We start from the raw sequence: 25,789 nt of genomic DNA, 5'->3' as shown, positions 1-25,789 counted from the left end.
CTCAGAAAAACCGCTGAGAGTGAGAGAGTGTTGGACTCGGCCCAGCTTAGAATGTCTTCTGCTAGGGCCAGCAGACTTCCGCTCCTGGTGCCTCCCTGCTTGTTTATATAGGCCACGGTGGATGAGTTGTCCGACCGTACCTGTACATGGTGGCCCTGGAGTTCCTTTTTGAAGAATCTGAGAGCTAGGCCTACTGCCCTCAGCTCTTTCCAATTGGAAGATCTCTGCAGCTCGTCGCCCTTCCATGTGCCCTGCGCTAGAAGGGATCCCAGATGTGCCCCCCAGCCCTTGCCACTTGCATCCGTGGTTAGGATCTGTGGGACTGGGATGAGCCACAGACGTCCCTGTGACAAGTTCACTTCCTTCCTCCACCACCAAAGAGATCTCTTTATTTGATGGGGAACCTGTACTAAGGTGTCTAGATCCCTCTGACTGTGGTCCCATACTCTTAGTACATATGATTGTAGGGGGCGAAAATGTAATCCTGCCCACTGCACTGCTGGAAGAGTAGAAGTTAGAAGGCCTAATGTTGACATTATGGACCTCTTGGACACCAGATGGTTGCACTGGAGGGAGAGAACTGCTCTGTCCAGTTTTAGAATTTTTTCCCTTGGAAGAAAAACTCTCGAGAGCGTAGTGTCCAACAGGTACCCCAGGTACACAATGCGCTGTGAGGGAATGAGACTGGACTTTTCTAAGTTCAGCAGCCACCCCAAACCTGTTAGAACCCTCTTGGTTAGATCGAGGTCTCTGATCAACTGTTCTGGGGATACTGCAAAAAGAAGCAGGTCGTCCAGATAGGCTATAACTGATACCCCCTGGAGTCGCAGGAAGGCCAACGCCTCTGCCAGTACCTTTGTGAATATGCGGGGCGAGGAGGATAGCCCGAAGGGCAGCGCTTGAAACTGCAGATGCAGTATTGTGCCCTGCAGGTCTACTGCTAAACGGAGGAACCTCTGGGAGGTTTCTGCGATAGGGACGTGTAAATATGCGTCTCTGAGATCCAGAGACACCATATAACAGTTGTGTGGTAGCAGGGCCCTGACCGTAAAGATTGACTCCATGCGGAACCTTTTGTAGCAAATTGACCTGTTTAAGGGTTTTAAATTCAGAATCAGTCTGAATTTCCCCGAGGGCTTTTTCACCACAAATACGTGGGAATAGAACCCCTCTCCTTCCTGCCCCCTTGGTACTCTGTGAACTACGTTCTGAATCTCCAGTTCCTTCAGGGCGTCCACCAAAGCTTCGGCCCTTGCTGTGCAGCTGGGAAGCTTCGTAACAAGGAACCTTTGCGGGGGTGGTCTTGAGAATTCCAAGAGATACCCCCTTCTTATGACCCCCAGGATGAATCGATTGGGTGAGAGGGTCTCCCACTGTGGAAGGAAGGCCCCCAGTCTTCCTCCCACCCCCATATCCTCGAATGCCAGGTCTGTGTGTCTAGAGACCTGAGAGAAGGCGGCATCCAACTTGGGATTTTTATTCCAAATGGACGCTGGATCCTCTGAAAATGGAAACCTTCTCTTAAGGGAGCTAGAAAAGAAGGGTTTCCTCTCAGGATCCTGCCACTCCTTCTTAATCGTTTCCACCAGTACTTCATGTACTGGAAAAACTTTTCTTTTTTGATCTCCCAAGCCCTTATACATAAGGTCGTGGAGAGATAGGGGCTTTTTATCCTCGTGTATCCCGAGGGTTGTATATATTGCCCCCAAGAGATCTTCCACCTCATCCAGGGACAATTTATACCTGGAGATTTTCCTGGACTCCCCGTCCTGGTCCTCCCCTTCTGATTCCTCATGGGAATCAGACGTGCCACTGTCCGGTTGCCTCTGCTCCACCCCGGAGGGCCTGACATCTCCTCTGCCATAACTAATTTGGTAGATCTGGCAGGTGCAGAGCCCTGAGCATGAGGCGGGGTTGTGTCCTGCTGAATGGGTTTAGAGGGAAGCTTGAACGTCTCAAAAAAGGTTTTAAAAGATGAAAAGGTGGATGACAGCTCTTTCACAGAAGCTGCCAACCCAGACTGCTGTTCAGATTCCCTTTCCTTAACCAGGGAGTCTATGCACTCTTTACACAAAACTTTAGTCCATGCTTCCCCTAAACTGTCTCTACAAGAGGCACACTTCCTTTTAGAGACATGAGTGGACTTTGTTTTTTCTGTAGATTTCTGAAAATACATACAAAAAAACCATATTACTTCCAGCAAGTTTAAGTGGAAACAACCCTGGGGGAGTACCAGATCCATCTTAAGGGAACTGCGCTCACCCCCCCACCCCCTGACCACCCAGGGGGACTGCCCTCCCTCTAAGTAAGGAACCATACAAGAGGGAGAGCAAACCTTAGATAGAGAGGACCCCTCCCCAGGGAACTCTTACCTTTGGAAGGCTGGAGACAGCGTCCGAATGAGCTGCAGCATCTGCCTCAGACATGACTGCAGGTGGTTGCCTGTGTAGAGTCTCACACTGTGTACATGTGAAGCGACTCACTCCAGCCTGAGCCCGGCCCCCTATCAGCCCCGCGACCCGGAACAGGAAGTCGCGGTTCAAAGGGAAAGCGTCCGCCCCCCCGCCGGAAATGACGTCACCCGTCGTCCGGCCCGCTGGTTCCAAATTTTGCGGCCTGTATGGATACAGGGGAGAGCGGACTGTCTCCCTGCTGCGGCCCTGTGGACGCGATAGGGGTCCCCCACGACCTGATGCCGCGCTCGGCAAGGAAGGGGTGGCTTTCAGCTGCGGTATGTACCGCCACTCTTCATCCTGGAAGCCCCTGCTTCCCTAGGGATGATTTTCTTAGAAAGAGGCCACAGTCTCCCTGACTGCACCCGGCCTGGTTCCTCTGCACAGTGTCTCCCCACCGGAGGAAACACTAATAACTGAGGTCTGGCAGGGGAGGAGAGATTTTATGGGCTGGCGCAGTGTTTCCAGAGGAAGGGGAGGAGACTATCTCTCTATTGTGGCTGTCCTGAAATGACGGAAAGGGAAAATATAGCCTTATCCACAGGGTCTTTAAGCACTGGGTTGTCCTTTACAAGGACATTCAGTCTTGTTAAGTCGAGAAATGGCCATGTCCACTATTGAGATGGCCCCTTTTTTTACCGACACTGCCTCAATAGGATATTTGCTGGACAATATGGTTGGGTGGAGGACTTTATCTGGAATAGACCTATCACTGTACAAAACAGGTTTCAGGTGCTGGAATCTTTAGGCATAGCTTAAGCAGAAGACTCCTAGGGTGTTGGCATGTGCAGACTGCTTTAATAAAGACTGAGATGGTATCCATTTGTTTAAATTCTGCAGATGCAGCCTTCCAGCACCAGCTTCTGAAAAGAGAATAGGTTACAATCCTTTTCAACCTCAGTTGACTGCACAAAAGTAGCTGCAGCCCCATAAATTCAGACTTGGTGTCAGAGAATTTTTCTCTGGATAAGACAGAAGAGGGTGACACACCTGAAGGTGTTAAAGAAGACTGAGGACTGTTGTGACTTAGGCAGGTTATAGCAGCGTGTGCCATCTGTGTCTGGTTCTTTAAAAATACACTGCTAGGCCCCCCCGGCACTATTGGTGGATCTTAGGCCTGCAGCAACTGCACTTGTACTTTGGATCTGTCACAAGTACGCAAAAGTTACTCACAAAAAAAAAAAAAAGAAAGAAAAGGAGCTAAAACTCACCCCATTGTAGGCTTAATTCCTTGGGTTTGGCTTTGCTAGCTAACCGAGGTGGATGGCATGGACCTGGTGGGACAATGGCTGTCTGTACTGTTAATGTATCAGAAACCTATAAAGAAATGGAAAGACTCATTGTATATGGCACACTTTCGTTATACAATCTGTTTCATAACAAAGTCATCACTGCCTCCTATAATATACAGTTGGTAAAGCTAAACTCCATGTAATCAGCTTTAAATATGGGGACTGCTTTACTTGCTAAAGGATTTGTATTTTAGTACCTCCGGTCCTACAATTAAAAACCCCTGCCAGATAGCAGAGCCAGATTAGTGACCTTACCTTTTTCTACTGCCTGCAGTATAACAGCCAGTCTGACAGTGAAAGAACAGTAGACCAATGAGCCCATCTCTCTTATCCTGTCATTATGTCAGCACATGTCCATGCAGCACATCTAAATGGCCCCTACTGCTTCCCCAAGAGTGTTGTAGTGCAGAGAATAATAGAAGGATAGTAGAAGGATAGTAGAATAGTATTAAGTCAAATTCAGTTTTTTTGTTTTTTAATACATGACTGCATTCATCAGTGAGGTTTTTCCCCTATCTTTCTGAGGCTCAGCTTTTAACAGGCTATCTGGATACTATACTAGAAGAGGGGAAGTCTATCATTATTTTTACAGTAAAGAGTATCATTATACATGGCAGGACTCTTATCTAGGAAGAAATAAACTAAACAAACTCTGGCATGTGTGTCCTTTATAATGTGATCATGTTATCATCTTTTCGCATTCCATCCTTGCTTATATTTGACAAAAGCGCAGCACACCTTTCAACAAGTTAAAATGACAAAATTCTTAAAGTGGTTGTAAATGCTCTAGGTTTTTTACGGTTTTGCATTCTATGCATGAAGGGAAAAAAAACTTCTGTTTGCAGCAGCCCCCCCAGCACCCCTTAATACTTAGCTGAGCCCCATCTCAATCCAGTGATGTGCATGAGAGCAGTGGCTCCAGGGGGTCTGTGCCTCCTCGTTGGCAGACATTGGCTCCCGCTATGGTCAATCACAGCCAGTGAGCCAATGGGGGGTGAGTCGCGCTGTGTGTCTGTATGGACAGACAGAGCAGCGGCTGAGGACTGACCCTACTCGGGCACCCCTCAGCAGGAGGGAGGGACCAGGAACGTCATCGGGGGACTCGGGGAAAAGGAGGATCAGGGATGCCATGTGCAAAACCACAGTATGACAGGTTTGTTATTTACATAAAAATTCAGCCTTTAACCACTTGCCTACAGGGCACTTACACCCCATTCCTGCCCAGGCCATTTTTCAGCTTTCAGCTAGGGCCCGAAAAGGTAGGGCCCGAAAGTGACTCAAGCCCAGGGGCCCCCACCACCCTAAGTCTTGCCAGCACCCCATATTGACAGAAAAACATTGTCGACATTTTTGCAGATTTATTAAAAAAGAAAAACTGAAATATCACATGGTCCTAAGTATTCAGACCCTTTGCTCAGTGTTTAGTAGAAGCACCCTTTTGATCTAATACAGCCATGAGTCTTTTTGGGAAAGATGCAACAAGTTTTTCACACCTGGATTTGGGGATCCTGTGCCATTCCTCCTTGCAGATCCTCTCCAGTTCTGTCAGGTTGGATGGTAAACGTTGGTGGACAGCCATTTTTAGGTCTCTCCAGAGATGCTTAATTGGGTTTAAGTCAGGGTTCTGGCTGGGCCATTCAAGAACAGTCACGGAGTTGTTGTGAAGCCACTCCTTCATTATTTTAGCTGTGTGCTGTGTGTCATTGTCTTGTTGGAAGGTAAACCTTCGGCCCAGTGTGAGGTCCTGAGCACTCTGGAGGTTTTCGTCCAGGATATCCCTGTACTTGGCCGCATTCATCTTTCCCTCGATTGCAACCAGTCGTCCTGTCCTTGCAGCTAAAAAACACCCCCACAGCATGATGCTGCCACCACCAAGCTTCACTGTTGGGACTGTATTGGACAGGTGATGAGCAGTGTCTGTTTTTCTCCACCGCTTAGAATTAAGGCCAAAAAGTTCTATCTTGGTTTCATCAGACCAGAGAATCTTATTTCTCCCATCTTGGGAGTCCTTCAGGTGTTTTTAAGCAAACTCCATGCGGGCTTTCATGTGTCTGGCACTGAGGAGAGGCTTCCGTCGGGCCCACTCTGCCATAAAGCCCCGACTGGTGGAGGGCTGCAGTGGTGGTTGACTTTCTACAACTTTCCCCCATCTCCCGACTGCATCTCTGGAGCTCAGCCACAGTGACCTTTGGGTTCTTCTTTACCTCTCTCACCAAGGCTCTTCTCCCCCGATAGCTCAGTTTGGCCGGACGGCCAGCTCTAGGAAGGGTTCTGGTCGTCCCAAACATCTTCCATTTAAGGATTATGGAGGCCACTGTGCTCTTAAGAACCTTAAGTGCAGCAGAAATTTTTTTGTAACCTTGGCCAGATCTGTGCCTTGCCACAATTCTGTCTCTAAACTCTTCAGGCAGCTCCTTTAGGCTGGGTTCACACTGGTCCGACAAACGCTCCGACATTGGGAGCTCATGTCGCATGACGTGTGAAATTTAATGTTTCCCTATGGGAGCCGTCCTAACTGGTCCGACACAAGTCGTTCCGACTTTAGAAATGCTCCCTGTACTACTTTGGTCCGACTTTGATCCTACTTCAGTCTATTGACTATCATTGAAGTCGGATCAAAGTCGGATTGCCGTCTTGCATGATCCGACTTTGGCACGCGACTTGTGCTCAGATGTTCTTGAGGGGGAACTCCGCGCCAAATTTTAAATAAAAAACCGGCATGGGTTCCCCCTCCAAGAGCATACCAGGCCCTTGGGTCTGGTATGGACCTTGAGGGGAACCCCCTACGCCGATAAAAACGGCGTGGGGGTCCCCCCCAATCCATACCAGACCCTTATCCGAGCACGCAGCCCGGCCGGACAGGAATGGGGGTGGGGACGAGCGAGCGCCCCCCCCCCTCCTGAGCCGTACCAGGCCGCATGCCCTCAACATGGGGGATTGGTGCTTTGGGGGAGGGGGCGCGCTGCGGCCCCCCACCCCAAAGCACCTTGTCCCCATGTTGATGAGGACAAGGGCCTCTTCCCGACAACCCTGGCCGTTGGTTGTCGGGGTCTGCGGGCGGGGGGCTTATCGGAATCCGGGAGCCCCCTTTAATAAGGGAGCCCCCAGATCCCGGCCCCCCACCCTATGTGAATGAGTATGGGGTACAGCGTACCCCTACCCATTCACCTAGGAAAAAAGTGTCAATTTAAAAAAAAAACACTACACAGATTTTTAAAGCATTTTATTAGACAGCTCCGGGGGTCTTCTTCCGACTTCGGGGGTCTCTCCGGTTCTTCTCCACGCTCTCCGGATCTTCTGCCGGGCTCCTCCGCTCTCTTCTGCTCTTTTGCCGCTCTTTTGCTAAAGCGGAGGAGCCCGGTCTTCAATCTTCTGCCTTCTGCCTTCTGCCTTCTGCCCTCTTCTCCTGATGTTGACACGACGCTCTCTGGGGCTAGAATGCTCTCTGTGCGCTCTGCTCTGACTTATATAGGCGGTGACCCCGCCCCCTTATGCCGTCACAGTCCCTGGGCATGCTGGGACTGTGACGTTTTAGGGGGCGTGGTCATCACCCGATGACCACGCCCCCTAAAACGTCACAGTCCCAGCATGCCCAGGGACTGTGACGGCATAAGGGGGCGGGGTCACCGCCTATATAAGTCAGAGCAGAGCGCACAGAGAGCATTCTAGCCCCAGAGAGCGTCGTGTCAACATCAGGAGAAGAGGGCAGAAGGCAGAAGGCAGAAGGCAGAAGGCAGAAGATTGAAGACCGGGCTCCTCCGCTTTAGCAAAAGAGCGGCAAAAGAGCAGAAGAGAGCGGAGGAGCCCGGCAGAAGATCCGGAGAGCGTGGAGAAGAACCGGAGAGACCCCCGAAGTTGGAAGAAGACCCCCGGAGCTGTCTAATAAAATGCTTTAAAAATCTGTGTAGTGTTTTTTTTTAAATTGACACTTTTTTCCTAGGTGAATGGGTAGGGGTACGCTGTACCCCATACTCATTCACATAGGGTGGGGGGCCGGGATCTGGGGGCTCCCTTATTAAAGGGGGCTCCCGGATTCCGATAAGCCCCCCGCCCGCAGACCCCGACAACCAACGGCCAGGGTTGTCGGGAAGAGGCCCTTGTCCTCATCGACATGGGGACAAGGTGCTTTGGGGTGGGGGGGCCGCAGCGCGCCCCCCTCCCCCAAGGCATCACCCCCCATGTTGAGGGCATGCGGCCTGGTACGGTTCAGGAGGGGGGGGGGCGCTCGCTCGTCCCCACCCCCATTCCTGTCCGGCCGGGCTGCGTGCTCGGATAAGGGTCTGGTATGGATTGGGGGCGACCCCCCACGCCGTTTTTTCGGCGTAGGGGGTTCCCCTCAAGGTCCATACCAGACCCAAGGGCCTGGTATGCCTCTGGAGGGGGAACCCATGCCGGTTTTTTATTTAAAATTTGGCGCGGAGTTCCCCCCTAAAGATTCATACCAAACACAGTGCCGGCATTGGCGGGGATCCAAGTCGGATCCCCGTTCATTGAAAGTCGGACACATGCCGGCTTCATGTCGCAGGGCAAAGTCGGATCCAAAGTAGGACGGCTGTCGTGTCGCACCAGTGTGAACCCAGCCTTAACCTCATGATTCTCATTTGCTCTGACATGCACTGTGAGCTGTAAGGTCTTATATAGACACGTGTGTGGCTTTCCTAATCAAGTCCAATCAGTATAATCAAACACAGCTGGACTCAAATGAAGGTGTAGAACCATCTCTAGGATGATCAGAAGAAATGGACAGCACCTGAGTTAAATAAATGAGTGTCACAGCAAAGGGTCTGAATACTTAGGACCATGTGATATTCCAGTTTTTCTTTTTTAATAAATCTGCAAAAATGTCAACAATTCTGTGTTTTTCTGTCAATATGGGGTGCTGTGTGTACATTAATGAGGGGAAAAAATGAACTTAAATGATTTTAGCAAATGGCTGCAATATAACAAAGAGTACATATATATATATATATATATATATATATATATATATATATATATATATATATATATATACACACACACACACACACATATATATATATATAAAATCTCAAAGATTCAAAAGATGAGATCTGTAACATCTAAGAAGTTATCTATGCCCCATCTTGGAGATATATAAAAAGGAGGAACATCTCCAGCAATTAAAGAACAGACTAGCTGTAAGAATCACGAAGGCCAGTGTGACAATAGGTTTCCAAAATACACATAAAGCCATTAAAAAGCTTAAAGTATCTATTAATAATTTAAAAAAAAGTTAATTTCGTTGTAATACATTGATTCACTTACTTGACTTGAGCCTACAATGTTGGCACAGGACACTCGGAATCTATAGAAAGTACCAGGCTTGAGATGATCGCATACATGTTCTCTATAGGACCCACTGTAAACCAAATCCCATTTGTTACCTGTTAAAAAGGGAAAAAATTATCCATGGAACTACTGAATTTTCAGAAATGCTAAACAATGATTAAAATTACTTTATGTATAGTAGCTGAAAAAGGCTTAAAGATTTTAGACCAGAGACAGAAGAGATAGAATTGAAAAAACATTCTAAAAAGCACAATGCTTGAACCTTAACAATACAAACACACAAGCTACTCACCACTTGTACTTTCTGCAACTTCAAGGAAATACTGAAGGATTTCTGAGCCACCATTGTCCTTTGGAACATCTTGAAAAAAATAAAAATAAAAATAAGACGGGGGGTCGGGGAGGAATCAGTCCTAAATTATATGAGTTTGTTTTGGTGGATGTCCACCCTCTTCTGGAACCACTTAGGAGTGGCAACTGTCAAATGAATAAATATTAATAAAGGATAACTACATTTTATGCAGAAAGCCACCCTTGCTTGTGGTATGGTGCTCCTGGCATCTTCCACAAATACTACGAGGGGCTTTCAAGTCAAACCGGGACTTTTCATTTTACAGGTATAAAAGAGGGATGCTAGCGTGGCAATACTACACACAGTAGTAAGTGGCAAGTGTGTCCTATTACTGATAGGCAGCGCACATGTCGCGGTCCAGTCCAGAGACCATTATTCAAGATGGCAGACAACAGTGTTTTTCATGCACAGAACAGCGAGCAGTGATGAAGTTTCTTGTGAACGAAGGCGTAAAACCCATGGATATCTACGGAAGACTTCAAGGACAGTACAGTGATGAGACGCTTAGCCGCAGTAAGACATCTGAATGGTGTACACATGTCAAAGGTGACCGTACATCCATCAGCGACGATCCCAGCCATGGTAGGTCCCAGCACACAGCAGTCATTCCTGTGAACATTCAGCTTGTGGAATGCCTGATCCTGGATAATCAACACATCGTCGTGCAATTGCACAAGAGACAAATCTTTCTGTCAGAAAGGTGAACACAATCACAAACAGGCTGTCCTAGGATAGTTCAGGCGTACTAACAAATCTTTCTATGCCAAAGTTTTTCAGGCATTAAACGCTGGGATAGGTGTATAAATGTAGCAGGGAAGTATGTTGAAAAATAAATACAGTTTCCACTCCTAGAAATTTGTTTTTTTATTATTTAAACTCAAAAGTCCCAGTTTTGACTTGAAAGTCCCTCGTAGGAGTCACTAGACACAAACATTCAAATGAATCTGTACTTGTGCCCACAGTGAGAAGCAAGAATTTCATTTTATTCCCAGTCTGGTTTGCCCAATGAAGTAAAGTGATGTACATGGTATTTCTGGATAAGCAGGTGTCTGACTCGCTCCCCTACTTCCCAAGGGACAGTACTGGAGCTTAAAAATTGACCGATTAGGCATCCAGCATTCTCATATAGGGACAGGGAGAGAGTACTGTGTCAGTGTCAAATAACTTCTTGCTCATAATCTCAGAGCGGCAGGGGTGCAAATGAAAGTATAAGCCGCTACAGGGGAGCATGTTGCTTTGCCTTACATATTCAAGCACCAGTTTATTTTAAGCGAGAGGTGGGGGGGGGGGGGCGGACTTGACTTACCCCATATAACTTTGATACTGTGTGCATGGATCTTTCCCTTTGTATTTGGTTTGCATGGAGGACCTGGCTTATCAGGAGACGTTGAATATTCTACTATATCGCTAGGACTACTTTTGCCTTCACTGTTTACCGCAAATACCTGCAAGACACAAAAACATTTATATATACACAGTATTACAACAGTCCCAGTGGGTGATCACTGAATCACCACTCTCTGGCTTAACATTTCCTTAAGATGCTCTTTCTGAGGCCTAGTCACAGTGACTTGACTGTTGCTTAAGAACTAGTTCTTTTTTTTTTTTTTTTTTTTTATAAAAAGGTACATCTTTGGAAAACTGCATGGAGGAGGATGGCGGAGGTTAGGTGAGATGGGGACCAGACTTCTGCTCGCAGGATCACAAGATTAGATAAGAATATCTCAGCTCTCATCACCCCTAGGCAAAAATGAACAGTTAACTCATGCGGTGTGAGCATAGCCCCACTGCATGGGAAAAGAAAAAAAAAAGAAAAAAAACTTTCACCAGAGTTCTTATTTAATACATTTTGCCCTAACACAGGGCTTAAAAAGTGATTGTAAAGGCTCGTTTTTTTTTTAAAAAAAACAAACATGTTATACTTGCCTCCCCTGTGCAGTTGGCTTTGCACAGAGCAGCCTGGATCCTCCTCTTCTTGGGTCTCTCTTAGCTGTTCGTAGCCCCTCCCTTTGAGTGCCTCTCAGCCAGCAGCTTGCTACAGGGGGCACCCAAACTGAGTCAGAGCTCCGTGTATCCACTCAGACACGGAGCCCCGACCTGACCCCTCTCCCCTGATTGGCTGACTGACTTTGACAGACAGCCGCGGGAGCCAATGGCGTCGCTGCTCTGTCTCAGGAGGAGTGTCCTGAGTGGCAGAGAGGATCATGGACATCGCTGGAGAGAGGTGGGGCTCAGGTAGGTAATTAGGGGGTATTTGGGGGGGGGGCTGCTACACACAGGTGGTTTTATATCTTAATGCACAGAATGCATTAAGATCAAAAACCTTCTGCTTTTACAACCACTTTAAAGGTAAAGAGCTCTACATTTAATCCCTATGTTGGGGAGAATCCAATGGAGTTTAAGAATTGCATCGAACAATAAATTTATATCAAAACGCCGATGTGTGCAGCATGTTTACCAGTGGCTGTGAACTGGAGAGTGTATGACTCTCATTACTTGCCTGGCCCCTACTGTTGGTTGGTACAGCCAAACTGACCTGGAGTAGTACTTTGAATAGATAACTAGTTAATGGAAGCTGAAGGCCAAGTAGAACTAAAGCTAATCTATTTGGTTTCAAAAAGCTGTGACTGCCTAAAACATCTTGTTAGATTCTTATATTGAACTTCAGTGGTGAAATTCTCTGTAGCAGTTTGTCACTGCCCTTCATAAAATGCCATAAGGTTGTTCTTTCAGCTAGACACTCCTGGTTATTTATGCACAATAAAGTATAGAAAATGCACAAGGGCAACACCTGTAGCAGTAGAGCAGATTTCAGAATTCATGTTGGTATGTTCTATTATGGAAATACCTAAGGAAGTCAGCAAGTCACTCAGCAACAATTTAAAGTTGAAATCTTAGGTGTGATAAAAGGTGTAATTTAATGTATTGACAGGTGACCCACCAAAATCCTTCATAGCACACATGATTTTACTGCAGTAAAAGAGTGTGATCACTGTGCAGTTTACACAAAGCCTACATTTTTTAAGGTAAATAGGAAGGAAATGCAAGGAGGTGAACGCCAAGTAAACGTGTTAAAGAGAATGGAAAATAAAAACTGTTGGCGGTGTTGTCAAGGGCATTCAACCAAACAGAACCCTTTAATTTCTAAACCAGCAACACAATAAAGGGAATCAGCCCAGCTTTGAGGACAACACAAAGTTCTGATTTCAAACATAAAAAAATTTTAAAATGAAGATTAAGGACTCTTTAACATCAAAATGAGGTAATAACTTACCCTAAACTTAAATGAAGTATTTCTTCTCAGATTTTTTAAAGTGCATATAAGATCTTCACTGTTTTGTCTAGGTTTAAAGCCATAACCCTGAAATAAAGAAAATGCATGTCTAAATTTCAGCTCTTAGATTTTAGTTTAGAATGGTTTTCTAAAAATAATCAACTTAATTATAAATACCCACCACCAGCTGAGCAATATTATATCAATAGAAAATGATGGCAGTTTTTTCTAGGCGACAAACTCATTACTGAGCAGCTGTTAAATTCTAAGCTTGAAGAAATCAAAATGTTTACAAGATTACGTACCGACCCCTCCTCTTCCATTTCAAGGATATACGTTAGTGTCTCATCTGAGGTCATCTCACTGGGTTGACTCCATTCTAAACAAAGCCAAGTGATACCCGCTTGTCTGAGTCTTGGTGGCAATGGGGCAGGTGGCACACTCCCTGCTGTGTAGACGACCACTGTTTCACTAAATCCACTAGAAGATAAATGTATTCACATTATATGTTTTATTCTGAGAACCCAAACTAATCACAAAACTGCAGTTGATAGCCTTATGACCAATTCTTTTATTCAGTAATATGTTAAACGACCGTACACCTCAACATTGGGGACTTTCTCTCCCAGAAAATGTTTGCAAAAAAAAAAATTGAGATAGTATTTGTTTTTTGAGTGTGACTGAGGGTTTAATAGGAGGACTTGCACATTATGGAAAAATTCCTGCTGAGTATGCACTGTTCCAGTTATGACAACACTGCTTTCTTGCTACAACAAAGTCACTCATACCATCTTTCTACCAAGATTCCTCAGCTGCCACGGCCTTCCTTTTCCAGTCATACTGCAGCCAGTAACGATGCAACTCTTGCAGTGGCTTTGCATTATCCTACACTAGGCTCTACTCTTTGGCATCTAACATATGCTGAGTACACTGCACAATGCATTACCACAAGCACTGTTCATTCAAAAACTTAATTTGCTGGGAGAAAGTGAAAGGCGTTTGTCAAACATTTAAAGTCACAGTTTTTTTCTAATTAATACTTTATATTTACAAGCAACCAGACTCGCATGTGTTTTTATGTACCATATATACTCGAGTATAAGCCGACTTTTTCAGCACATTTTTTATGCTGAAAAAGCCCCCCTCAGCTTATACTCGAGTAAGGGTTCAGCCTCACCTTTGATAACTTAAACAGCTGGTGTCTCCCTGCTGAGTCAAGCATTCTGTTCAGCAGCCATCCACTGTAACAAAGCCCCACCTCCTCCTCGTCCGTGATAGATGGAACACTGATACAATGCTGGGAAACCGAATCAGTGTTTTGTCTATCACGGACGAGGAGGCGGCGGGGCTTTGTTACAGTGGATGGCCGCCGAACAGATTGCATGACACAGCGGGAGACACCCGCTGTTTAAGTTATCAAAGGTACAGCTGCAGATGGGCACAGTGAGGCTGCAAATGGGCACTGTTTATCCAGTAGCTGCTGCATTTTCCACCCTAGACTTATGCTTGAGTCAATAAGTTTTCCCAGTTTTCTGTGGTAAAATTAGGTGCCATGGCTTATACTCGAGTATATACAGTACTTGTACTTAATGCGGTAGTAAACCACACTTTTTTTTTTTTTTTAATCCCCTGCAAGGCAAAGGCATAATGTGCTAGCATGCATCACATACCAGCACAGCATGAAATACTTACCTTGGAACAAAGCCCTCTAGCAGCGCACTGTCACTGCCGATTGGGCTTACATCTTCACCGGGTCTTTCTTCCAAGCTCAGGCTGTTCAATTGGCCGAGCCGCGATGACATTATGGACCGCGGTATGGAGCTCTGAGGAGACAGTATGCCGTCCCATCAGAGCAAATGCGCTGGTGACATCACCGGCTGCATGCATTGTGAATATCTCCTACACAGAGCAAGTTTAGGAGTCACTATACCTACAGGTAAGCCTTATTATAGTTAAAAAATGTTTACAACCACTTTAAGTAATCATGTGTCAAGAGTGCTCACGTATAAACATTTTACTGTAAATTGTCAGACTCAATAATACAGCCACCAATCAGAATGAAGCTTAGAGTTTCTAACTGCTATTTTCCACAGCAGAAGGGAATCACACTGTTACAGTACAGACCAATAAAGACAACAGCAAAGATTACAAGAGGCTGATACAAGTCAAATTCAGGAGCTCACACTAGTTGCTTGGCAGTCTCAGGCCTTAATACTGACCCAGAAAAAGCAAACTACAGAATACCTAATCAGCATAGTGGCTGTGTCTGTCACTCAGGACTTATTGAAACCGGGGAGTTAACATGACAGCCAGGCAGCTAGCACTTTCAGAAGATCAGTAATGCTGCTTATATATCAGTGGACATTTCATTTGAGAAGAATATATGCTGTGTACACCTTGCCTGTGTATTCACGTGCTCTGCTATATGCACACTACAAATCCCCACAGTCCCTAATCCATCTGTGCAGTGCACAAGAGAGTGTGGCTACATTTTGACACAAAGCGGAAAAATGGATGACATGCAGCATCCTCTAAGGGCCCTTTCACACTGGGGTGGGGTCGGCGGTAAAGCGCCGCTATTGTAAGCGACGCTTTCCTGTTGGAATTCGGCCGCTAGCAGGGCAGTTTTACCCCCCCGCTAGCAGCCGAGAAAGGGTTAAAAACCACCGGAAAGCACCTCAGCAGAGGCGCTTTGCCGGCGGTATAGCCGCGCTGTCCCATTGATTTCAATGGGCAGGAGCGGTATATACTCCGCTCCTTCACCGTTCCGAAGATGCTGCTAGCAGGACTTTTTTTCCCGTCCTGCTAGCGCACCGCTCCATGTGAAAGCCCTCGGGGCTTTCACACTGGAGAGACAGCAGCGGCTGTTTCGGGTCGGTTTGCAGGCGCTATTATTAGTGCAATAGCGCTTGCAAACCGCCCCAGTGTGAAAGGGCCCTAACAGGAAGTTGGACCACAGCAAAAAATAAGAAACAAAAAAAAGGGATTGGGAGATTTGGAGGAGCCTGAGAGCAAGAGAGGGTACTTCTTTTAGTTAATGCATACATTAATAGAGTTTTTTTTTAAACCAGAGCTTAGTGTCACTTTAAGTTCAACAAACAGGTACAGTAAGGCTTGTTATAAATTTGGCTTACCTCATTCCAATATCATTTTTGGCAGCTATTCTGAAGGCATATCTTGTAGAAGGCAACAGTTTTGTTAACTTGTATTGTTTAAGGTGACCAAAGTAGCATTCTTTAAATGGCCCTTGTTTACCCTTAAAGAAGGAAAACATGTCAGTGAATACAAATACTGAAACACAACCAATTACTGTGAGAATTACACTTGTGGAAAGGATTTAACAAAATAACCTGATGAAATCAAGAGCTAAAACACATTAGCAGTTGTCTTCCTTGTAATGGGACAGCAGTGGAAAAGTATATTGGGGTTATGTTGTCATGCCAGTTAAAATGCAGACCGTGCTTCATGCAGGAGTGCCTTTATAGATGTTATATATATTACATATTATATATATGTTTAATATTTTTAAACTACTGTTATAATCTGCCTCTTACAGAATATCATAATTAAACATGAATACCTCATCCCATTCCAAGAGGAAGCCATTTATTTTTGATCCATTGTCATTCGAAGCCTGTAAAACAAATTGATTTTACATTTTGGTAATGACTAAGGGTGAAAACTTTAAAGTGTAATTCTAGACAAAGCAAAATTTTGGGCAAAATGTTTTCTGCTACATGTCCTTGGTAAAAAAAAAAAAAAAAAAAAAAATCCCAATAAGTGTATATTGATTGGTTTGCGTGAAAGTCCTAGAGTCTACAAACTATGGGATATATACTGGAATTTTTATTTATACTCGTAATGGCGGGAATCAGCAACTTATAGCGGGACAGTGTGCAATCTGACACTGACACTTAGTGGGAACTAATATAAATTGTGAAAAAAAACAATCAGCGCCAAAATAAAATTACTTCCTCCTATAACAAGGTAAATGTGTAAAATCACCGATATATGTGACTGCACAGCTGCTGAACACTTACAGTGATACACCACACCAAATGTAATATTGTTTTCTAAATAGTGCAGCGCTGTCATTAAATGTGCATACAAAATTTATATTAAACATTTTGTGTTAAAAAAAATATTTTAAATTCAAAATTAAAAATGTCAAAAAATTAGAAAAAAAAAAAAAAAACACAGTTTTTTTGTGTCAATGCTTCCGAAACAATAACCGATGTGTGTGTTCGTCCTCAAAAGGACCAATATTCAGTGCACACCTCCACCAGCTAAAGTGCCTGCTCACCTCAAAGATGAATATAAAAGCATAGAGAAATCACTCCTCATGTCCACCACAATGGATCAATTTTCACTCTCCAATGGTAATCTTACAGTCTCCAGACTGTTATTTAGAAAACAAAACTTAGTGGGGACTACCTGGCACGGATATCTCAAGTTGCTATTATTACAGTGATCAGTGCTAATAATATGCACTGTCACTGTACTGACACTGAGCAGGAAGGGGTTAACATCTAGGGCGATGCAAAAAAAACAACTAGATCCCTTGTCACTGAACACAGCTCTGTGCTGTTTACACTCACAGAGCTGTGTTCTGTGAGACTTCGAGCCGATCACCGGCGTTCAATCACTGGCCGGGACCCGGTGATCTGCATGTGCTGTGATGAAACGGGCATGCGCCCCCCATCCAGAAATGCAGAACCATGTGTATATATACACCATTTTGTACAGCCGGCTCGCACATTGGCAGTATATGCACATTGCGCGGTCAGCAAGTGGTTAATAATTGAACCCAGAATTTTTAAAGGGACAGACGATTAACAGATGTGTTACCTTTCACTGAGGATATAGGATTTAAACTCATTATATTAAAAAACATTTCAATGAGTAAAAGTGAATATTTTAATCTGGCATCATGAGAGCAGAATACTATTAGAGGTGTATGCCTACCTTCCACTGTAGATTTAGGCAATTTCGGGTGCGGGTGAGAAGTTTTGGTGGTGCTGGCGAATCTGGCTCACAGCTTTCGGTAGTAAAACTCACTAATTCAGAAATGGATCCTTCTAAAGGCAGACATGTTGCAGATACCCTAAATGAAAAAAAAAAATTTTTTTTTTTGAAGGAAACCATCATCTCAAAAAAACAAAGTGTAAAAATATTCATATGCAGAGTTAAGCATTTGCTGTAGCCAACATTCTTTGTAACTAAATAATAATGATGTAGTAGTAGGTGCACACTCCTTATGAAAAAAAAACAAAAAAAACAAAAAAAGGAAAATCTATTATTATTCAAAAATACCAAAACAGGTCACCCAGTCATGGTCTAACCAGTAACCATTGGCAGCATGGTGACCAATAGGGTTAGAAAAGGAAAATTGTATGTTCTTGTTTGTGCCATCCCCCAGGTGTTCTGGTTCCTTCAACACATTGGTAGGGTAATAAAAACTTCTAACCAAACTGGCCCTGGTACGGGTGCTTATGCGGCCATGGTAAAGATATCACAATGCAAAATCCCATGAGGAAGGATTAACGCACATGTAAAGTGTATAAAATACTTGCCCCAAATATAGCCGAATAAATGATTTGCTCAGCACAAGCCTATATCAAGTTCTATTTATAAGATAATGACTGTAGGTCTTGCAGGATATATACCTGACATGATAGTCGGTTGCTGGTCGAAGGTCAGTCAGTGTACATGTCGTAGCTTCTCCTCTATACAAAAATAATAATAATTATTTTACAGGATTCATATAGCGCCAACAGTTTGCACAATGCTTTAAAACATGAGGGCAGACAGTACAGTTGCAATACAATTCAATTTTCTAATACAGCAATAATACATTATCCTCCCTGTGCATACTGACTAGCAAAGTTATTTTTAAGATACAATTCACAAATATGTTTGTAAAGCTAGCTTTTGACACTGTATGGAAGTTGGACCTGCTAATATGAACAGCACATAGGCTTCACACCCCGGCTACCACCATAACCTTTATTCAGATTGTTATTGCTGGCTAAGCTTCATGAGGGAGAAAAAAGTGACCAAAAGAGAAGGAAAATCCGCTAATGGGAAGCAATAATTCATAATTTTTCCCTAGTCTACAATTAAAAAAAAAGTAGACAGCTGTCTGGGTCACTTTTTGAAAATTGCCTCTCATGTCTTGCCCTGATGACATTCTCAAGAACAGGAAGTGAGGAGATATCCCCCCAAAAGGGCCACAAGGTGCGGTAAAACCTGACAGAGGTTCCAACCCCCCCTTGGAGGTAAAATTTTGGGGTGTAGCTTGTTAAACTTCTGCAGTTATACTTCGAGCAGTAATGGTGGCTGTGTTCCATTACTTACATTATCCATACTTTTTTTTCCCACGCCACCCTAACCCCTAGTCTTACACTGCGCTGTTTCCGATTCAGGGAGATATCTCCAGCCATTTGAAGCATAGTCCATACACAAGTCCAGACCCCAAAGATTTTAGACAGGCAGCTGGGTAATTAGGTGAGCAATAGCTCACTAAATTGGGGGACTTTAAGAGAAGACTGAGGGATGTGCTATAGAGCTGCACGATTCTGGCCAAAATGAGAATCACAATTTTTTTGCTTAGAATAAAAAGATCACGATTCTCACGATGTAAAATCTTTCACATTGTACAAAAAAATTGGGTTAACTTTACTGGTTAGTTTTTTGTTTTTAATTCATTAAAGTAATTTTTTCCAAAAAAATTGCATTTGAAAGACCGCTGCACAAATACAGTGTGGCATAAAATATTGCAACAACCACCATTTTATTCTCCAGGGTCTCTACTAAAAAATATATATATAATGTTTGGGGGTTCTAAGGAATTTTATAGCAAAAAAAAAAATAAAATATTTTAACTTGAAACCAATAGATGTCAGAAAAAGGTTTAGTGTTTAAGTGGTTAAACTTTCCTCATTTACACACAAAGTCTATTCCTTTGACAAATTGTTACAATGTTTATACTTAAGTTCCACTGCTAAAGAATGTTGTGATTCTTGGTAGACTGCCCATTTTTTTTTCCTTTCTTTTGACAGCTGTGGCTTCAGAACAGCAGAGAGAATTCTTTGCATAGCAAGAATCGTGAAACACTTTTGTGAAGATCGCAACAGGAAAAAAATTGCGATAACGATTATTGACGATTAATCGTGCAGCTCTAGTGTGCTATGATACAAATGTACTTCAACTCAAGTAAACAGCAGGTTAGGATTACTGATGTATGATAAACCCTATAGTGAGATGGTGTTATCAAAACTAAAGGGATGAGACACAAGATGAGGGCTGAACAGGCTATGTCTGCTTTTATAAATTACATCTAATATAATAAAGACACTAATAATTGCAGATGTGCATATGAAGAAATGACCACTTAATTCTGTAATTTTGTAAATTTTTATAATACTGTTCATACACTAAAGTATATATAGGAACAATTTTTTTACAAACACTTAGTGGCACTCCATGTTTCAAGCAGCTTAGACACAGCCACTTTATTTTGCCAGGCAAGAAAAAAAGTATAGTTTTACAAACACATCTAGGATATCCTTAAACCACATGCTTTCACAGATCTTTTTTTTTTTTTATAGCCACCAAAATACTATATACTGCTGGCTCTTATCGTTTCAATGTCTTCATGCTCACTGGTCCGGTAGGCATCGTGTAATTTGTAGAAGTCTTCTGTGCACTGAAACCATCACCTCCCTATAATAGTTATGAACGAAGCAGCTGGTCAGATGCAGCATGTACTCACGAGTAGGCAGGCTTGAACTTTCCATTTTTTCCATTGTTGGACACAGTCACATCATATACAAATCTTCTTTGTACTAGAGTCGTGGGACTTTCTCTGTTTTCAGAAGCAATCTGAACACTCCACGATAACAAAGCAGACCTTGCTTCCAAGCTGGAAACCTAAGAAGTAAAAATTAAAAACAGGGAAACGTTATGCTAAACTGGAAACAATCATTATTAATTGTAGGAGAAAGTGTCATCAGGGTATAAAAACTAATACATACAAGATGGGCTATAGCCAATCAAAAAGGGAGTACAAGACCGGCCATAAACCCTAAATTTGTAATCTTATATAATCTAGTACACCGTTATTTGTCTGTATAACAAAGACAATAAAAATAAGCCATAGTCTCTGCTCTTATCCCAAATATACCTTGGCATATATGATGCAAACCCATCCACAAATTCTCACCAGGAGAATTTTTTTTTTAGCAATCTGCAAAAGCACTCTATTTTCTTCCAGACCTACAGGTGCTCCTTGTGTCTTTTTAGGACAACAGGGTGACTTTCAAGCAGAATTAAACTCCACTAAATGTTTTTTTATTTTTAAAGCACCCTCTGGAGGTGTAGCCTATAATGTTCAAATATGCACTGCATATTAGCACATTACGGCAGACTCACCTGTTAAACAAAGGCCTCCAGCACAGCTGGTCACTGGGGGCTTCCATCCTTGCCTGGTCTTTCTACTGGGTTCACTCCATTGAGCTGCTTGATGGCCGTCCGCAACAATGTCACTCCTGTGCATGAGCACTTGAGTCACTTCATCAAGGCACAGACCGGTGCCATAAATGTACTCTGCGTGCAAGGCTCAGTGTACATTACCACTGACAGACAGAGAGAACTATTCAGGACAGAAGAGACCGCCAGGGCCCCTTTTATTATAAAAACCCCATCGGCTTTTTTTTTTTAAATTTGTTTGAAGTTAAAAGGAAGTTTAATTCCGCTTTAAAGCATTTGTAAAAGCTATTTTTTTTGTTGTGGAAAATAACAAACATGATACACTTACCTGCTCTGTGCAATGGGTATTGCACAGAGTGGCCCCGAACCTCCTCTTCTGGGGTCCCCCGCTAGCGCTCCAGGCACGACCACAGGAAGCCACTTCCTATGGGAACGCAACTGCAGGCCCAAGCCTGAGCTGGCCCGTCTACATCATTTGACAGACACAGCACAACTCATCCTACTCCCAGGATTTGACTGACAGCAGCAAGAAGCAAGTGGCTCCCGCTGCTGTCTCTGTGAGCAGAAAGAGAGCATTATGGGGTGAACAAGTTCTGTCACTGTCTCTTAACTGCTATTCTACATTGTTATACTGTCACATGGTCCAATGGTAGAGATTATAAGCAACTGTGCTGGCACATTTCCTTGTTAACATCATCGGGAATCCTAGCCTGACTAGTGGCATATAACTGCCATTGGAGAAATGGCTTTGAGACAAAAGGTGGCTGCAAAGCAACTGGAGGGGATCAGCAGCATTGCAATGCAAAAAATAATAAGCAAAAAACTATATTTTCTTAAAAAATAGTATTCATAATAAAAATAAATCACAACTGTTTATGATGCACAGTATTTCAACAAACCAAGAATCTCCAGATAATGGTTTACATCTATTTAAAGGTGTGCATGGGACTTTACTTTCTTTAAAACAAAAAAAAAAACAAACAAAAAAAAGACAGCTATATTTTTACTTTAATCATTACATTTTTAAACACATATTTCAACGTTTGTAATGATTCTCCAAACGAATCATATTGAACGTAAAACGAGATGCTTATGGTCGTCAAACAAAAATCAAATATATTTGTTAAGGGAAATAAAAGTGTTCCAGGGCACCGGCTTTTAATAAGAGTGGGAAACTGAAAAGAATCGCCATATTATTCGATTATTCAGGAAGTGCCACTTAAGTAAGCATTGTTAATGAGATGAAGTCATGCCACTGGATTGAACTTTTGTCCTTAAATACCCTCATGAAGCACAGAGAGAAAACCAGACACTTGTAGCAACCAAATAATTCAGATGAAAGTATAGAAAGGCTGCAGCTTGAAATGTACACCGATTTACTGTGCAGAGCGCAAATAAAAAAAAGAGCTCTCATTAACGTGACCTACCGTACTTGAGAGCCTGTGTAAGTGTATATTTGTTGAATATAGATTTCATAGAGATCAGCTTAGAAATGGCACTGTAAGGTTTCTGCAATTCCCTATTTAGCTGGTCATAAATTGTGTTTTGTCTGGGACAGGATCCACTGAACCAGGCTACACACACACACAAACACACAACAGAGATGTCAACTTTACATGACCATTACTGCAAAAAATCATGTGTACCGATAAACAATACGTTTGATTGATGACAGTATTTCATGTATGAATTCACTTTTAATTTCACATGCCTATTTATAATATTATTCTTCACTTTCACAGCTTCACCAAGCAGCCCAGCAAAGAGCATAAAGCTGCATGGGCAGTTACAATTAGGGATGGGCGAACGGTTCGGCCGGAGCATAAGTTCGGGCCGAACTTTGGTTGTTCGGATGTTCTACAGAACACTGAATATGCGGCGTTCGGGGCAGATTTGAAAGCCGCCGGAACACCGTTAAAGTCTATGGGACATTACCATGCAAAATCAAGAGTGTTCATTTTAAAGGCTTATATGCAAGTTATTGTCATAAAAAGTGTTTGGGGACCTGGGTCCTACCCCAGGGACATGTATCAATGCAATAAAAAGTTTTAAAAACTGCTGTTTTTTCGGGAGCAGTGATTTTAATAATGCTTAAAGTGAAACAAAAGTGAAATATTCCTTTAGATTTTGTATCTGGGGGGTGTCTATAGTATGCCTGTAAAGTGGCACATTTTTCCCTATGTTTAGAACAGTCCCTGCACACTTTTTTTGTGAAATGATACGGTTACAATGTACCCGTTACCATTTCAAACAGGGGGGGGGGGGGGGCGGAATAAGGGGGTCCCCTTAACAGGGGCTTCCAGATTCCGATAAGTCCCTACCCGCAGACCCCCACAACCACCGGGCAAGGGTTGTGGGGATGAGGCTCTTGTCCCCATCAACCTGGGGACAAGGTGCTTTGTGGGGCTATCCCAAAGCACCCTCCCCATGTTAAGGGCATGTGGCCTGGTACAGTTCGGGGGGGGGGGGGGGGGGGGCACTCTCTTGTCCTCCCCCTCTTTTTCTGCAGCCTGCCAGGTTGCGTGCTTGGATAAGGGTCTTGTATGGATTTTTGGGGGGACCCCCACGCCATTTTTTTTCTTTTAATTTTGGCATGGGGTTCCCCTTCAAATCCATACCAGACAGCTCTGGTATGGATTTTGAGGGGGACCCCTACGCCATTTAAAAAAAAAAGAAAAAATTGGGGCAGGGTTCCCCTTAATATCCATACCAGACCTGAAGGGCCTGGTATGGAATTTGGGGGGACCCCCACTCAATTTTTTTTTAAATATTGGTTTGGGGGTTCCCCTTAATATTCCTACCAGACCCAAAGGGCCTGGTAATGGACTGGGGGGGTCCCATGCCGTTTTTTTTAATGACTTTTATCTGTTTTGCCGGGACCGACAATTCATTATAGCCGCAAGTACTTTTAAATGACTTTTTTTTCCTTTAGAAATGTCATTTTGTGCAGGGACTGTTCTAAACACGGGAAAAATGCGCCACTTTACAGGCATACTATAGAGGCCGCCCAGGTACGAAATTTAAAGGAATATTTCACTTTTATAGTTTCACTTTAAGCATTATTAAAATCACTGCTCCTGAAAAAACAGCCGTTTTTAAAAATTTTTTTGCATTGATACATGTCCCCTGGAGCAGGACCCAGGTCCCCAAACACTTTTTATGACAATAACTTGCATACAAGCCTTTAAAATGAGCACTTTTGATTATTCTTTTTTTTTAATAGGTGTATCTTTCAGCCTTGATCAAGGGACCCTCTGTAAATCCACCAAAAAGGATCGGTTTTTGGTTAACTAATGGAACGATTAATAAAATAGGGTTGCACCGATACCTCTTTTGTAAGACGGTGTAAAAGTTCTGATACTTTTCTCAAGTACTCGCTGATATCGATTATCGATACTTTTTTTTTTTAATGTCATGTGACAGTGGCACTAATATGCAGCACTGATGACATGTGAACAGCATCAGCAGTTTTCTATTTTTAATTTTTTTTTTTTTTAACTTTTTTTTTTTTTTTTTACGCTCTTTTGGGGGGGGGGGGGGTCAGTGTGTTTTTTATTTTATTTTTTATTATTTTTACAATTTAACCTTTTAAATATTACAATTCTTTTTTTACTTCTTTATCACCTATGTTGGGGGGCTTTGGTGAGATATCAGGAGTCTTAACAGACCCCTGACATCTCCCTTTTGAGACAGGGAAAGGGACTGAGAACACAGATTCCCCAGGCCATTTTCTCTTTAGCCTCAGCTGCACTGGAGATGAATGAACAGGAGACCGAGGCTCCTCTCCATCCATAAACTAATGCATCGTAAAAACAGTTTACGATGCTCAGGTATGAATGGACAGAGTCAGTAATCACTGACTCTGTTCATTCAGAAAAGTTAGGAGCTGGTAAATGACAGATTTATCGGCTCCTTCCTCAGCTGTCCATCCTGACAGATTGAGGACAAAGGGGCGGACACAAAGGGAGGCAGGAGGGGAGCAACCGAGGGAGGCAGGAGGGGAGCAACCGAGGGAGGCAGGAGCGGAGCTACCGAGGGAGGCAGGAGCGGAGCTACCGAGGGAGGCAGGAGCGGAGCTACCGAGGGAGGCAGGAGCGGAGCTACCGAGGGAGGCAGGAGCGGAGCTACCGAGGGAGGCAGGAGCGGAGCTACCGAGGGAGGCAGGAGCGGAGCTACCGAGGGAGGCAGGAGCGGAGCTACCGAGGGAGGCAAGAGCGGAGCTACCGAGGGAGGCAGGAGCGGAGCTACCGAGGGAGGCAGGAGCGGAGCTACCGAGGGAGACAGGAGCGGAGCTACCAAGGGAGACAGAAGGCGCACAGAGGACGACACAGAGGGAGACTGGAGGATACGAGGGGAGTTACAAGCACTGATCTACCTGTGTAGATTTCAATAAAGCAGCTGAAAGCCAAGGGAGGAGGAGAAGAAGCAGCTGTCAGATTCTTAATTAAAATCTTTACAGGGAGATCGATGCTTGTAACTCCCACACTGATCACCCCTGAATGCCCAGGTGCCGGAGCATTTGCCCAAGTACAATGCTTGGTATTGGCACCGACACCGAAACTAGTATTGGTATCGGTGCAACCCTAATTAAAATGAATTGTTGTTCTAGTTGGAGCTC

At 43.8% G+C, this 25,789-nt stretch overlaps 1 protein-coding gene across 3 annotated transcripts in view; it reads right to left on the bottom strand.

The window, feature by feature from the left end:
- LOC141107985 (fibronectin type-III domain-containing protein 3A-like) overlaps window positions 1–25,789 on the bottom strand; it is a 140,148-nt gene that overhangs the window by 26,235 nt on the left and 88,124 nt on the right. For all 3 annotated transcript variants that reach the window (XR_012235993.1, XM_073599112.1, XM_073599113.1), the window contains exons 8-18: window positions 20,456–20,613; window positions 18,348–18,407; window positions 17,647–17,785; window positions 16,262–16,315; window positions 15,816–15,937; window positions 12,987–13,161; window positions 12,682–12,768; window positions 10,714–10,852; window positions 9,348–9,416; window positions 9,032–9,150; window positions 3,665–3,770 (exon numbers count right to left, since the gene is read on the bottom strand). Coding sequence is in view for 2 of the 3 variants with exons in the window: in XM_073599112.1 (XP_073455213.1) it covers window positions 3,665–3,770; window positions 9,032–9,150; window positions 9,348–9,416; window positions 10,714–10,852; window positions 12,682–12,768; window positions 12,987–13,161; window positions 15,816–15,937; window positions 16,262–16,315; window positions 17,647–17,785; window positions 18,348–18,407; window positions 20,456–20,613 (1,228 nt within the window). In the remaining variant the exon portion in view is untranslated. The remainder of the gene's footprint in view (window positions 1–3,664; window positions 3,771–9,031; window positions 9,151–9,347; window positions 9,417–10,713; window positions 10,853–12,681; window positions 12,769–12,986; window positions 13,162–15,815; window positions 15,938–16,261; window positions 16,316–17,646; window positions 17,786–18,347; window positions 18,408–20,455; window positions 20,614–25,789) is intronic.

This window comes from Aquarana catesbeiana, linkage group LG09 (genome assembly GCF_042186555.1).
Source record: "Aquarana catesbeiana isolate 2022-GZ linkage group LG09, ASM4218655v1, whole genome shotgun sequence".
Taxonomy (NCBI): Eukaryota; Metazoa; Chordata; class Amphibia; order Anura; family Ranidae; genus Aquarana; species Aquarana catesbeiana.
This window is presented reverse-complemented; position numbering and strand designations above follow the sequence as displayed.